This window comes from Leucopleurus acutus (genome assembly GCF_964270905.1).
Source record: "Leucopleurus acutus genome assembly, chromosome: 9".
NCBI lineage: Eukaryota > Metazoa > Chordata > Mammalia > Artiodactyla > Delphinidae > Leucopleurus > Leucopleurus acutus.
The window spans coordinates 58,379,345-58,394,951 of record NC_139144.1 but is presented as its reverse complement, the minus strand read 5'-3'; the positions used below and the strand labels follow the sequence as shown (position 1 = coordinate 58,394,951).

Here is a 15,607-nt window from a genome sequence, read left to right as displayed (position 1 = left end):
TTCACCTTGGGAGCTTAATGTAGGTGTAACCATTTGTTTCTCAGGAAAATAAAAGTTTTATTTTTCTTTTGAATGAGGACAACTAATTAAACAAATGGCTACCACAAATCCCAAGTGAACTTAGGGTGAAGGAATGTGAAAAAAGAAAAACTTAACTAAGAAGGATCTGGCCACAAACTGTGATGTCAAATCCTCCTATGGAAAACAAGTTACTATTAATCCAAATAATAAGTGATAGTCGTGCTGCCAAATGGAAAATAGGGTACTACTGATCCCAAAGCCTCATGTTATATGCTAGCTAAAAACAGCGTGAGAGAAAAGGATTATAATTAGCTTAGCTGTATAAATTGTGTGAGGTCTTATTCTGATTTGGTAGTTTCTTGTGGATTACCTATATACAGCTATTTTATAATGTGCTTATTCAACAATAAATGTGTTTGCTTTCTTTCCACAGTGATGTGAAGAGGTCTCTCTTTGTTGATAAGGTTTTTACTTCCCCAACGATATCTAATAATTCCAACACCTATGGACTGTAATTTTTCTCTTTGCTGTTTCTCATCATCATCTCATGCTTGGCATTTCTTAAGAGTGTGGGAATTCAAGGGGCCTCGGTTGAGACATTCCTCTGGAAATTTGAGTTTGTTTTTGCCAGACACCAGAATACACTGCCCATACACAACTACTTTGCTCATTTTTCTGCTAGAGGTTCCTTAGACCATGCAGGTAAAACAAAATCAAACCCTAAACCTGCATGAGGGCAGACCTGTGGTTATGAATTATCAGGGGATACTTTTTCCTCCCACCCAGTACCTAAGGCCAAGCCAGACAAGACTAACTTGGTTCTTCCCTTTGCCAGTAAGCAGACTATATTTTATCCTTTAGATTCAAGTGTTCTAGTGTTATGCAGGGGTCTCAGCCAACCTTCCCCTCCCCTCTCCCCCACTCCTCCCTTGTATAAGCTTTACTTCTATTCCACAGAGCTGCTCTTAAAACCTAGGGCTCTTTCACTTCAGCAAACGTCCATAAGGTGGCTCTAGAAATCAGCTTATGCTTATCACAGTTTTCAGTTCTTATTCCCTGCCTCACCCCTGCCCCCAACCAGATTCCCTCACTTTCTTGCAACCTCATTATAGTTTGATTTGAGGGGGTGGTATTTTACTCGATTTTTTTCACCACGAAGGTTTTTAAAAATATGTCACCCATTGTGTTGCTGGAAGGAGAAATCTAAGGCATTTGTTTTATAATGGTTATACCTCTTACCAGCCACTACTCTAGGAAAAGATGGAGGTAGAGAGAACAGATATATGAGTATGAAACAGAGCAACTTGCAGAATATTACTGTTCTCCTCAACTAATTCTCTCAGGTATCTTGAATATACTGTAAGCACTATGAATCTCTTTAGAACCTGAAGACATGATATTAAGCACAAATTTTATGGTATCTGCTTTACTACAGGAATGTGCCAAGTGTTCATTTTTGCTCTTGTTCTCTTTCTCCTCATTTTCCCAATACTTTCAATAGCAAGACCCTTAATCCACAATTTCCTTAGTTAAAAGTATTAAGAACTTCTGTTTCTATTCTCCCCCTCATAGGAATAAACTTGAAATGTCAATCAATTCACTAGGCCAGTTGATTTATTGCTAGTTCTACATGACCTGCAGCACCAGCACTATGCTGTTACTCCCCATCAGTCCATTGAACAAAGACTAGTAACTTCTGATACCACAAACACAGAAGATTTTAATAGGACAATTACCTATTTAAGGACCAAGTATTCCTTTAAGGGATATGGGCGGCAATATCAGGACTTGGCTTCAGAAGTATAGGCTGAATTTGCAAAGTGTTGCTAAGCTTGGTCTTTCAAAAACTTGGGTACCTAGCCAAATGAGCCTACTTCAGTAGTACACTTAAACACTACCTTGGTCCCCTCCAAAAGGCACAAAATGTCTTGAATATTCAAGTTGTGATTTCTGCTCTGTTTTATAGCACACTTCTGTGGCAGCAGTGTGTGAGATTAGAGAGAGGGAAATGGGAAATCGGGACACAGTTAGAAAACAATAAAAATAATCTAGTCATATAGGGAAATAAGTGGTCTGGAGCAAAAATTATAGGAACTGTGGTTTAAGAGGGATCTGAGGCAATCTAGGTTAACCTCCTGGTATCTATTGCTTAATCTGGAGGCAAGAGGAAGATGGTAGAACGTTAGCTCCACCAGAGAAGAAGTCCCTACTGATTTACTCCACGTTTCTAGACAGTGCCTGGCACATAATATGCATTCAATATACACTTGACTGAATGAATACGGCAGCGTTAGACAGAATATGGGAAAGGAGGAAAAATGCATTCGAACTCGGGGGCTTAATTTGAGGGAGAAGGGAGTCGAGAAATTTCCCACTGACAAAACGGAGCATGTCAGGAAGGGGAGCTAGTTCAGGAGGGAAAGTATGATTACTGGAAGTTGTAGTGATCAAAACTGCATTTCTAATATTAGAATTAGAATTTCTAATATTAGTTACCCAATAAGGGGTTATTTATCTAAAGGCCAACCACACTAGCTTACTTGAACATGACCTTCGCCTAGGTTAGCTGGGATGCAAATTCTCTCTAGATTTCCAAGAATTCTCTAACCACGTAAAAATGTTTCTTCCTGGAGGCTGTTCGCACACACTCCTCCCTCTTTCTGCACACAAACGCGAGAAGCAGGTGTTGGCAGAAAAGAAGCCGGCAGCTGAAGGACCAGAGCTATAATCCAGTCTCTGCCTCAACTGCCGCACCTGCCCCTGTCTTCTGGGCTCCACCAAGGGGAGATTTGGAAGAAGATGACTTAAAGTCACAGGGTGTAAGCAAAACCAGAACAAGGTCAGGAGCTCGTGTCCAACTCTTTAACTCCTGGTTCCGGGTTATTTCTCTGGGGTGCATCTGGCGCCAGCCGCGGAAATACGACCGAGTCTGGGTAAAGGTCGCCAGGTGAAGGGATGATAGCCAGGAGACCTCTACGTTTGTCAAAGTTGACCGTCTCCCTCTAAGCAGGCAAAACGTGCGGCTCAAACAGCATTAAGTCAACCAGCAGGAGACCCGTTACCTTACAGGCTAATGCCCTCGATCCACCCCTCGACTCCGCTCCACCCTCCCCGTCGGCAGGCGCATGCACCCTAAGGCCCGAGGTTGACGTCAGCCCCTCCCGGCACAACCTCGGTGTCGTACCTCTAATGGCCTGTCGTAACTGCCTGGAGGGAAAGGCCGGGAGAGGAAGGGCATTCACGCTGTTCCCCTCACAGTAGTAGCAGGTATGCGCGCGCGCAGGGTCCTAACTCTGCCCCGGAGACCCGAGCCAATGGGGCGCGGCGACGTCACTACGTGTCAGTTCGCCGGGCCGCACGTCAGGAGGGCAGAGGGCGGAGCCAGTTTGGTTGCATTTTCACCCGTACATAGGCGCGGACCGGCGTGTCCTTGGGGTTACAGAGCGGGACGTTTGGCTTGTGAGCGGGAACGGCTTAGTCGTACACGGAGAAAGAACGGTGGGCGCGGGGCGCGGAGGCCACGGCAGGCGAGAAACCGAGCCATGAGGGCGCGCGCCTGCGTGGGGGGCGCGCGGGTGGACTGAGGCCCGTGAGCGGGGGCCGGGTGGGGGACAGGGAATGGGGGGCCCTGGACTGCGCCCAGCCCGGCGGGCTACGGCGTGAGGTGGGGCGGGACCCTAATTAGGTCGTGGCGTGGTTTCGGTCAAGGTCCTGAAAGCTCGGAGGCGGCTTGTTCGCGGTTCCTTCTGAGACGCGGGCCCTCCGTTGTCGGGACTGCGGGGCTATGGCAGTGATAGACAAGATTTCCTCCGGAGTGAGGGCGGGAGTCGGTGGACGCTGCGCAGCGCGTCACGTCCTCTTTCCGAGAGAGCAAAAGCTGCTGCTCTTCCAATAAGTCATTACTTTTCCTGGCCACCTGTCGCTTCCCCCCTTAACCTGCTCAGGCACCTCGGAGAGGTAGGTTTCATCACAGTGTCCTTGAAACCGGCTTGGATGGATGACCTCGTGGTCTCCCCCGGGGATCCCAGAGCTGGAGAATGGGCATTCCCGGGGAGACCTCAAAAGCCTGCTGCTGGCCTCCCACCCACAGCAAGGCAATTTAGAGGGACCTGAGCAGGCTGAATCAACCATTATCTCCCTTTTTGTAAAAATGTATTTTGCCTTATCTTCAGAGGTGGCTTTAAATTGTAGTATGAATAATTAGACCGCCTTAAAAGTTGGAATTTTGGTGGTTTGGGTTTAATATATTCATAGTTCAGCTTATTCAGATTTGTGACTTTGTGACCTTGATGTCATCTTTTGAAATGGTTTTGAAGTAGGTTCCTAATTTGCTTTCATCACGTATGTCAACTGGAAAAAAATGCACAAAGTAAGAGCTGTAAGTTCTGTTTGGGGCAAAATGGGGACCAGAGACTGGGAGACAGCATTTTTTTTTTTTTTTTTTTCTCGGCCCCAGCATGCGCTTGTGGGATCTTGGTTCCCCAGCCAGAGGTTATTTATCTAAAGGCCTCTTTTGCCAGTTTTTCCCAGACCACAGAGTGCCTCATTCCTGATCTCTACCCTGAACTTTTCAGGATGTGTTGAAGGTCAGCAGCTGCAGTGGCTTGTGCCTTAACGCTTGTAGAAGCAGATGTCAAGTGTCAATTTTTAGTTGACACACACACAGAGACGTGTTTTTAAGGAAGTTCTTCCAGATAGTGTTTTTTGTGCTAAAGAATCTTTTGCAAGTGAACTAAGTAAAACGAAATTCAACCTGGTATATAATGTCATAAGTTTGCAGTGCGTTAGTGGCTGGAGTTGATCATTGGTTTACACTTTTTTTACTTGGAGAAAAAATTAATTAATTGAGTCTTTCACTTTTAGATTTAAAAATGGGTGATATTGAGAAGGGCAAGAAGATTTTTGTTCAGAAGTGTGCCCAGTGCCATACTGTGGAAAAGGGAGGCAAGCACAAGACTGGGCCAAATCTCCATGGTCTGTTTGGGCGAAAGACAGGTCAGGCTGTCGGATTCTCTTACACAGATGCCAACAAGAACAAAGGTAAGAGGCGGGCCATTGTTAACTAACACAAGCACAAATTGCATGAATGTAACCTTTGGTAAACACTTTTTCAGGAGTGTGACATACTTAACAATACATCCCTCCTTGTTTAGGCATCACCTGGGGAGAGGAGACGCTGATGGAGTATTTGGAGAATCCCAAGAAGTACATCCCTGGAACAAAAATGATCTTCGCTGGCATTAAGAAGAAGTCAGAAAGGGCAGACTTGATAGCTTATCTCAAAAAAGCTACTAATGAGTAGTAGTTGGCCACTGCCTTATTTATTATGAAACAGCTGTCTCATGACTTTTTATGTGTACCATATTTAAATTGATCTCATACACTAGAATTCAGGTCATGAATAGCTGATGTAATATTTCTGTCCTGATTTAAATAAGATTGGCTTGTGGCTAAATGAATATGGTCAGCTTTTTGAATTTTGATAGTAATTCTGGTTCAGCAAGTACTGTCAGTGTTTTCCCCTTCTAAAGAGATGATTAAACTTGAATAAGGAATGTTAAACTTTTCAGGGATATGGTGAATGCCTTCTCAAACCCTATAGGAGATTGGTTTTATATTTAGATTTCTATAACTGGTTATATTAATATATTTAAATATTGAGAAGCTCCCTTCACTGTCTCATAGACCAGCAAGATTCACCTGTGTTTCAAGTTGTGTTCATTCACCTGTTAAGGCAAGGGCTGAAGATACACTGACAATGTCCACTTTATCTTTTTGGTCTTAAATATGCCAATTTAATTAAAATTCTCCATCTAAAATATTGCGTTTTACTTAATGAAGGGCATTTTAGTGTGGTTTATGTATAGCATCAGATAAAGAATATTTAGTACTTCTCACATTTTAGAGATGATCTTTAAGATCAGATGTTTTTAAAATTCACTGTGACATGATAGGTTGGGAAACTTACTTGTGAATTCTTTACAAAGTCAGACTAAGTTATAATTCAGGATTGTCTTTTAAACAGGTATTCAGAAACACAACTGTAGAACTACTGTAGGTGTGTGATTGGTAATGATGCTGTTGCCAACTCAGAAGGGTTAAGGTAGAGGAGCTCTGTCATTAGTACAGATTTGTAAATTATCTGATCATAAGGCTTGAGAATTAAAAACAAAGTCACAGATCATGATTTTTCTAATGTGCTTGATTTAATGACATACCAAGATGGTTGAAAAATATAATACCTCAAAATACGCAGCATTGTTACTAGTCATAGTACTAGATTGTGTTTACTTGGTCTTCTAGGACAGCCTGCCCTAGAACACTTCAGTAATCCACCCGGTTTCTTTGGCCAGAATGAGCACTGCAGCATTTATGCCAAATGTAGAAAGAAGAATGTGTTTCTGGCCATAGTTTTGTGGTATGTATAGTACATGGTTTTAGTATATATACTAAATTATTTCATATACAATTTGTGCTGTACATGTTTAGAGTAGTCCCTAGAAATTTTATGGAATGGTGAGCTTGAACTAAGCCATAACGAATACTGAGAGAAATTCTCGGTGGGGGAAGTAAGTCTGTGCCGGTGGTGAGAGCCATCTCTTTGTGTGACAGTGAGGAAACCAGGAAGAAGCCTTATCAACAGTGATGGGGATGAGTAGGTAGGCCTGTAAGGCCTGGCAAAGCACTTTGTAACTTGTGAATCTTATTTTTAGTCATTGGAGAAATGTGAGAAAGTAGTCAGTGTGGAAACATGTGCAGAAACAGTTTGGGGAAGCAAAAGAAAGCCTGCTGTAATTCAGGTGGTATCCAGAGATGGTGTAGCAGTTAGCTTCTGAGAGAGTTCTGGACCAATATGGGAAGACATGGAGACCAGGGAACTGATTTATTTCTGTGTTTCCCAAGTCAACTAAGGCCTATGCTGGCAGAGAATTGCTGAGTCCCTGCTGCTTTCTAGGCCAGTTGTACTCAATAAGTGCCTCTAGTGATTTATAAGTTCCTATAGTTAATTCAAAAGAAGGGACATTCCTAGCTGTAAAGGGTGTGTGCTCTCTTAGAAATAAAGAAACCCAAAAAGCTAGCACTGTATAACCCACATGTCTTCATTCCTAGTGTCTCTTCATAGGTGGCTTGGTGAGTAGTATCAAAAGTGAGAGCCAGGTGTATTTAAGAAGTGTTTCTTCCAGGTGCCCCCTATATTCTGGATTTTGTCTAGAATAGCACTATCCAATACAACTTTCTGTGATGACAGACTGAATATGTGCTCTCCAGTTAGCCACCAACCAGGTGTAGTTACGGAATTTGGGTAGTGTGGCTACAGAACTGAATTTTTAATTTTATTCAGCGTTAATGAGTTTAGGTTTGCGTAGCCACATATGGCGAGAGTGTTAACAGCACAGGTCCAGAACTAGAACCATACGTGGTCTATAACAAAAGTGCTTCCTCTGAACTCTGTTTTCCTAATCTAGGATTCTTACACTAAGTGCCCTTGAACACTGATTCCAATTCCTGTCTCTAAATCTGATATGTTCACCTTTATAATTTTACCATACATTCTACATATTCCATTCATAAGTTGGCAATTTATTTTAGTTAGGTGTTATTCTCATGGTATGTAGGGATACACCTTTTTGTCATCCTTTTCCTCAAACTTTTCTTCAGTTTCTTTTTTATTTTTTTTTAAATTTATTTTTGGCTGCTCTGGGTTTTCGTTGCTGTGCACGGGCATTCTCTAGTTGTGGTGAGCAGGGGCTACTCTTCATTGCGGTGCACGGGCTTCTCATTGCGGTGGGTTCTCTTGTTGCGGAGCACGGGCTTCAGTAGTTGTGGCTCATGGGCTCTAGAGCTCAGGCTCTGTAGTTGTGGCACACAGGCTTAGTTGCTCCGTGGCATGTGGGATCTTCTCGGACCAGGGCTCAAACCCGTGTTCCCTGCATTGGCAGGCGGATTCTTAACCACTGCACCACCAGGGAAGTCCCTCTTCAGTTTCTTTATAGACATTATATTGTACCTTTTAGCTTTAACCCCTAAAGATTGTTGTAAATTGAAAAGGGTGTGATGAAATTCACATGCTGTCTATGAAGAGGCCTTACCAGTGGCTCGCCCTCCCCAGTTGACTAGGCTAAAGCTATTTCATTTCAGTCAAGGTCACACAAGAGTAAACCAAAACCAACTTAGCTACAACTTAGCTTCATTTCTGGTGATGAGATCTTCTGGCTCTTCATATTAGAGTACCTTGAGATACCAAGTAAGATTGCTGAGCACAGAATAAGAGTGGCTATTATGGTACAGTTCATACAGGCAAGGCTGATACCTATATGAACTAAAGTTGGCTATTTTAGTCACATTAGAGGTCTCAGTATTGGAACTGGAAGAGATCTTAGAGATTCTTAGAATCCAGCTGCACTATTATACAGATGAGAGGTGAAATTAACCTTTTTTAGGCTCAGGGAACTATGGGAACTACTCAATTGAGCTGGACCACTAACAGGACCTTGTAGTCCAACCTAGCAAATCACAGAGCAGGGGAACTGAGGCATATGGCAGATACCTGGGTTTGGAGAGGAATAGGGTTAGTAACACCTATTAGTAACTCAGTCCTGAAACACCCCTACAGTGAGCTGTGACACCTTCCTCTTGAGGGGCTGAGGTATGCTGTGGGCAGGAGGCAAGTAGCCTGGGGTGGGACATAGCCCATACCCTTTCCAGAGTGTTGCTCCCTTCCCACATGTGAGGAGCCCTCCTGCCTGGGAGCTTACTTGAGGGGTTCTGGACCCAAAGTGACCATAGTCAGGTGCTCTTGCTCCAGTGACCTGGTCACAAAGTCCTCACTTAGGGGAGGGGAGCATGCCCTGCCTCCTTTTCCATCCCTCTGGATTTGTTACCATTTTTCTTGCACTCAACACCTGCCAATAAAGATTGTCTACACTGTAAAATAGATAGCTAATGGGAAGCAGCCGCATAGCACAGGGAGACCAGCTTGGTGCTTTGTGACCACCTAGAGGGGTGGGATAGGGAGGGTGGGAGGGAGACGCAAGAGGGAGGGGATATGGGGATATATGTATATGTATAGCTGATTCACTTTATTATAAAGCAGAAACACCATTGTAAAGCAATTCTACTCCAATAAAGATGTTAAAAAACTGTATACTAAGAAAGATTAAAGAAGTAAAAAAAAAAAAAACACATATTTACACTGGAAAAAACTAGCTGAGTGACATAGCTGAAACCACCACCAAGATACTTTGACCACAGTTTGGTCTTAGTCTAACCCCATTTTACCAGACATATTAATGGACTGCTTCCTTTTTGCTTTTTTTTTTTTTTTTTTTTTGCTGTACGCGGGCCTCTCATTAATGTGGCCTCTCCCGTTGCGGAGCACAGGCTCCGAATGCGCAGGCTCAGCGGCCATGGCTCACGGGCCCAGGCGCTCCGCGGCATGTGGGATCTTCCCGCACCGGGGCCCGAACCCATGTCCCCTGCATCGGCAGGCGGACTCCGAACCACTGCGCCACCAGGGAAGCCGTTGCTCTTTCCTTATTCATTAGAAATGTGCCTGTGTTCACATTGGTGCCATTAAATATGTGTCTATAGCTGGAAGTCTCCTTTGAAAAACGACCATTGGACTAGTTAATTTTATTTGTGGTGTAACAAAGAATGCTGGGTTTGGGATTGGAAAATACATGTTTAGAATAGGGGTTAGTAAGCAGCCCATTGTCCCAAAGTTTTTGTAAATAAAACTTTATTGGAACATGGCCACATTTATTCATTTATGTCTTATCTAGGGCTGCTTTTGTGCTACAACATCAGAATTGAGTAGCTGCAACAGACTATGGCCCACAAAGCCTAAAATAGTGACTGGTACTCACAGAAGTTCTCGGCCCCTGGTTTAGAGCTTTGCAGTTACTTTTTTTCTGCCATCTGGAGAACAGGAATAACCTGTACCTCATAAGATTGCTGTTGAGCGTTCACTGAGTGGCATCTGAAAGCTCTCAACTGGTAAGCACTGAAATAATTTATTTTATATCCTCATCAAATTCCTTGAAAGTGGAAAATTCACATAGTGGAAAATTAGGTTAGCAGTTACCCAATTGTCGTGTCTAGCTTTCTTTTCTATTCTCAAATGGCTCTGATGACTCTAGGACATTTGACACCCTAGACTGCTCTTATTTTTTTTACCTCCCTCATTTAAATTAATTTCACATACTCATGGAATAAAATACATAGGCATCATAAAACCTTTATACACATGTAGCTGTAACTGTCTCTTAGTAATCCAAATCAGCATGGCATTTTACCCAAATTCTAGTCCCATCACTAAATTGCTTTATAGTTATAATGTATATTCACATTTCATTTCATCCTCACTAACTCATAAGGTATGTGGAACAAGAATTGTCCCTATTTTATAGCTAAGTAAATAGGCTCAGGTTGTTACTGCCAAAGGTCACACACAGGTACATTACCTTGGTAGTATCACATGTACTGACACTGCCTTTTCATGGTTACGAAACTTCATATTAGGTGAGTCATCTCTATTAGCCTCTTTTTTTTTTTTAAATTTATTTTTGGCTACGTTGGGTCTTCATTTGCTGCTCGCAGGCTTTCTCTAGTTGTGGCGAGCAGGGGCCACTCTTCATGGTGACAGGCGGGCTTTTCATTGCGGTGGCTTCTCGTTGAAGAGCACGGGCTCTAGGCACACAGACTTCAGTAGTTGTGGCACGTGGGCTCAGTAGTTGTGGCTCTCAGGCTATAGAGCATAGGCTCAGTAGTTGTGGCACACGGGCTTAGTTGCTCCACGGCATGTGGGATCTTCCCGGACCAGGGCTCGAACCTGTGTCCCCTGCATCGGCAGGCAGATTCTTAGCCACTGCACCACCAGGGAAGTCCCTATTAGCCTCTTTATATAACTCCCACACCTCCTTTTGTTGCTAAAGACAGGGCCTTTAGCACTAGGCCTCTGCACTAATGCAGCCCTCACAAGTGGAGCCTACATGTTCTTCACACTGTCCACAGCAGAGGCTTTGTGGTCTTGGTATCTTCCAGATCTGCATTCTCCATTTCCACACCTGATCTGGGTACTGTTTGAGAAAATCACACACTTCTATTGATTGCACCCCTGTAAACTTATCTTTGATTCAACTGAATCAGCAGAAACCCTGTGCAATTGTCCTATTATATATTCATTCTCTCCCTGTTTTCCTCGTGGTTAATTTAGAAGGTCATCATGCTCCTCAAGCTTGTATCACTGGTCTCCCCTGCTCTCACAGCAGATGACCTTGCCTCCCATTTCAGATAGGAATTTTCTACTTCCTGAATACAAGGAAGGTTTTTGTCAAAACCTTTGAACTTCACAGAACTTCTTTCTGTGAAGTTCTAGGCATCATAAAACCTTTTGTCCCTACCTTCAACAATGTTGTTCTTAATTCAGATATGATTCAGAATGTTCAGTTACATCGAAACGTAGCTCCAGATGTTACAGATGCCCCAGCATGGTCAATCTAACACCCATTCCCAACCCCCTTGTCCTCTGCCTCCCTCTCCCATAGAAAATGAAAGATATAAATGCTTGCTTTCATTTCAGTGCAGGAACTTTGCATTGGGAGCTACACTCCAACAGAACACGTTCACTGCCTAAGTTCTGGAAATTATGGCTTTTCTTATTCAGTTTATAAGTTTAATGAAATTCAGGATACCTACCTGAATCAGGCAGGGGTAATACGTCTGGACCAAGAGATGACAAATCTTTCCAGTTTGCGATAATAGGGGAAATCTATAGATTTCTGAGTCACCTGCCTATGGTATGAGTTGGGGCATGCCGTATTGTCTGTAAGACAAGAATTTCTTGTTCTTTTTACTGGTTAATGTTGGAAGACAGCCTAAGGGTCTGATTTATCTGTTGATGCTGCTTAACAGAATCGTAGACACATTAGCTCTTCTGTGCCTTAAGTTTCCTCATCTGCAAACTGACCTTAATTATATTAGTCCTTAGGGTTATTGTGAGGCATACACAAGTGAATGTGCTTGGCGTGTTGCCTTGCACTCAGTAAATCCTTAAATGTTAGCTAATTTTGAACTGGTTGGACAGGGCAATTTGTCAAATTAACAGTTGGGCAGATTGCATGGAAGGGAGAGGACGCTTACTGGAATGACTTTTTTTAACTGAAGTGATGTAGTGGGAGAGAAGTGCCTGGAATTAGAGATTTATATCCATGACTCAGGTCCATAATTCTAATAACTCACTCATGAGGTGATGTCTCATTCTCTGTTAGTGACCAGGACCAAGAATCAATGAAGTACAACCTTCACCAATGCCATTTACTTTGAGAGCTTTTTTGAGACATTTGGTCAAAAGGTTAAATGGGCACCTAATTTTCATAGACTCATCATCTAAATATGTCTAACTTTTCCAGTAACCTAACAGACATAGTTTTGTTTTGTTTTGTTTTGTTTTTTTGTGGTACGCGGGCCTCTCACCGGTGCGGCCCCTCCTGCCGCGGAGCACAGGCTCTGGACGCGCAGGCCCAGTGGCTACGGCCCACGGGCCCAGCCGTTCGGCGGCACGCGGGATCCTCCCGGACCAGGGCACGAACCCGTGCCCCCCACATCGGCAGGCAGAATCCCAACTGCTGTGCCACCAGGGAAGCCCAACAGACATAGTTTTTAATACTGTATTTACTAGGATTATGCCAGCCCTAGCCAACTTGTCCTGAACCTTTGAGGGTAATCTCAAGAAAGGAGACATATCAATATGGAAATACATGCATTAGAGGCAGTTTAGAGTACGAAATGTTTAGGAGGTTGGCTCCAGCCCACCACTATTCCCTGTCCCAGAAAGATTTATCTGTAGGCTTAATCCAGGTGATAGCAGAGTCCACCTGTAAGCTTCTTTCCTCACAATGGTTGCTAACTTGTCTTGAGTAATATTCAGTAGTTATAGGGCTAAAGAATGTTGGTTCTGGAAACCAGCACCTCATATAATTCTTGGATGGGGCATGTGTGATATAAGAAAATATCACTATGCTAGCCAAACAAACACTGTATGCTGTGTACACAGGTTAGAGACTGGGAAGAGATCTATGAGAAGATTTTTAACTTACAAGCCTCCTGAATCAGACTAGGTTAGGAGACTTAATTTTTTTGGTATGCACGTAATAATATTAAGGGGAAAAAAAAGATATTTAAAGAACCAATGCTTACAAATAAATAACCTAAATTTACACCTAAAGGAACCAGAAAAAGAAGAACAAACAAAACCCAAAGTTAGTAGAAGGAAAGAAGTAATAAAGATCAGAGCAGATATAATGAAATAGAGACAGAAAGAGAGGAAGAAGGAAAGAAACTAAGAGTTGGTTCTTTGAAAAGATAAACAAAATTGATAAACCTTTAGTCAGACTCATCCTTAAAAAAGAAAGAGGGCCCAAGTAAAATCAAGAATGAATGAGAAGCCTCTTTCAACTGACACCACAGAAATATAAGGGGTCGCAAGAGATTACCATGAACAGCTATACACCAATCAAATGGACAACTGAGAAGAAATGGATAATTCCTAGAAATATACGAACTCCCAAGACCAAGTCAGGAGGAAGTAGAAAATATGAACAGACCAATTACCAGTAATGAAATTGAATCAGTGATTAAAAAAAGAAAAACAAAAATACTCCTAATGAGCAGAAGTCCAGGACCAGATGGCTTTACAGGTGACTTCTACCAAACACTTAAAGAAGAGTTAATTCATCCTTCGCAAACTATTCTGGAAAGTTGAAGAGGAAGAAATGCTTCCAAATTCATTCAATGAGACCAGCATCACCCTGATACCAAAACCAGACAAAGCTGTAAAAAAAAAAAAAAAAAAAAAATTACAGGTCAATATCATGGATGAACATAGATGCAAAATTCAACAAAATATTAGCAAACTGAATTCAACAATACAGTAAAAGGATCATATACGATGATCAAGTGGGATTTATTACAGGGATGCAAGGTTGGTTCAATATATGTAAATAAATCAATGGGATACACCACATTAACAAAATGGAGAATAAAAATCACATGATCCTCTCAATAAATGTCAAAATTAAACATCCATGCATGATAAAAACTCATCTAAGTGGGTATAGAGGGAACATATCTCAACAAAATAAAGGCCGTTTATGACAAACCCACACCTAACATCACAATAGTGAAAAGCTAAAAGCCTTTCCTCTAAATTCAGGAACAAGACAAGGATGCCTGCTTTCACCATTTCTATTTAACAGTATTGGAAGTCCTAGCCACAGCAATCAGATAAGTAAAAGAAAGAAAAGGCATCCAAATTGTAAGGAAAGAAGTAAAACTCCCTATTTGCAGATGATGATACTATATCTAGAAAATCCTAAAGATGTCACAAAAAAAAACTGTTAGAACTAATAAATGAATTAAGTAAAGTTGCAGGATACAAAATTAATATACAGAAATCTGTTGCATTGCTATACACTAACAATGAACTGGTAGAAGGAAAAAATAAGGAAACAGTCCTACTTACAATTGCATCAAAAAGAATACCTAGGAATAAATCTGACCAAGGAGGTAAAAGACCTGTACTTGGAAAACTGTAAGACATTGATGAAAGAAATTGAAGACAACACAAATATATACTGTGCTCATGGATTGGAAGAATTAATATTGTTAACATGACCATACTACCCAAGGCAATCTAGAGAGTCAATACAATCCCTATCAAAATACCAGTGGCGTTTTCCACAGAACTAGACCAAATTCTAAAATTTGTGTGAAAACCTAAAAGACCCCAAGTTGTTCTGTCTTTCTCAAAACAACCTTGAGAAAGAACAAAGCTGGAGATATCACACTCCCTGATTTCAATTATTGCAAAGCTACAGTCATTGAAACAGTATGGTCCTGGCACAAAAACAGACCCATTGATCAATGGAACAGAATAGAGAGTCCAGAAATGAACCCACACTTATATGGGCAATTAATCTATAACAAAGGAGGCAGAATATGCAATGGGGAAAAGACAGCCTCTTCAATAAGTGGCATTGGGAAAACTGGACAACTACATGTAAAAGAACCAAATTGGATTACTTTCTCACACTATACACAAAAGTAAACTCAAAATGGATTAAAGATTTAAATGTAAGACCTGAAACCATAAAACTTCTAGAAGAAAACATAAGCAGTATACTCTTTGACATCAGTCTTAACAATATTCTTTTGGAAATGTCTCCTAAGGCAAAGGCAACAAAAACAAAAGTAAGCAAGTGGGACAACATCAAACTAAAAAGCTTTTGCACAGCAAAGGAGACTGTTAACAAAACGAAAAGGTTACCTACTGAATGGGAGAAGGTATTTGCAAAGGATATATCTGATAAGATGTTAATATCCAAAATATACAAATAACTTATACAACTCAACATAAAAAAAAAACAAACCCAACTTGATTGAAAAATGGGCAAAGGACTTGAATAGGCATGTTTCCAAAGAAGACTTACAGATGGGCAACAGGTGCATAGAAAGATGCTCAACATCACTAATCATCAGGTAAATGCAAATCAAAACCACAATGAGATAACACCTCGCACCTGTCAGA

At 41.9% G+C, this 15,607-nt stretch overlaps 1 protein-coding gene across 3 annotated transcripts; it reads left to right on the top strand.

Annotated features, from left to right (window-relative positions):
- The first annotated feature begins 3,422 nt into the window (after positions 1–3,422).
- On the top strand, positions 3,423–8,963 carry CYCS (cytochrome c, somatic). Of its 3 annotated transcripts, none has more exons than XM_082846627.1 (3): positions 3,423–3,519; positions 4,885–5,061; positions 5,175–8,963. In XM_082846627.1, the coding sequence occupies exons 2-3, from the start codon at positions 4,893–4,895 to the stop codon at positions 5,321–5,323; spliced, it is 318 nt and encodes a 105-aa protein (XP_082702753.1). In that variant the 5' UTR covers positions 3,423–3,519; positions 4,885–4,892; the 3' UTR covers positions 5,324–8,963. The 3 variants fall into 3 exon arrangements, with proteins under 3 accessions (XP_082702753.1, XP_082702754.1, XP_082702755.1); XM_082846628.1 differs by having other exon boundaries at positions 3,423–3,548; XM_082846629.1 differs by lacking the exon at positions 3,423–3,519 and adding an exon at positions 3,704–3,978.
- The last annotated feature ends 6,644 nt before the right edge of the window (positions 8,964–15,607 follow it).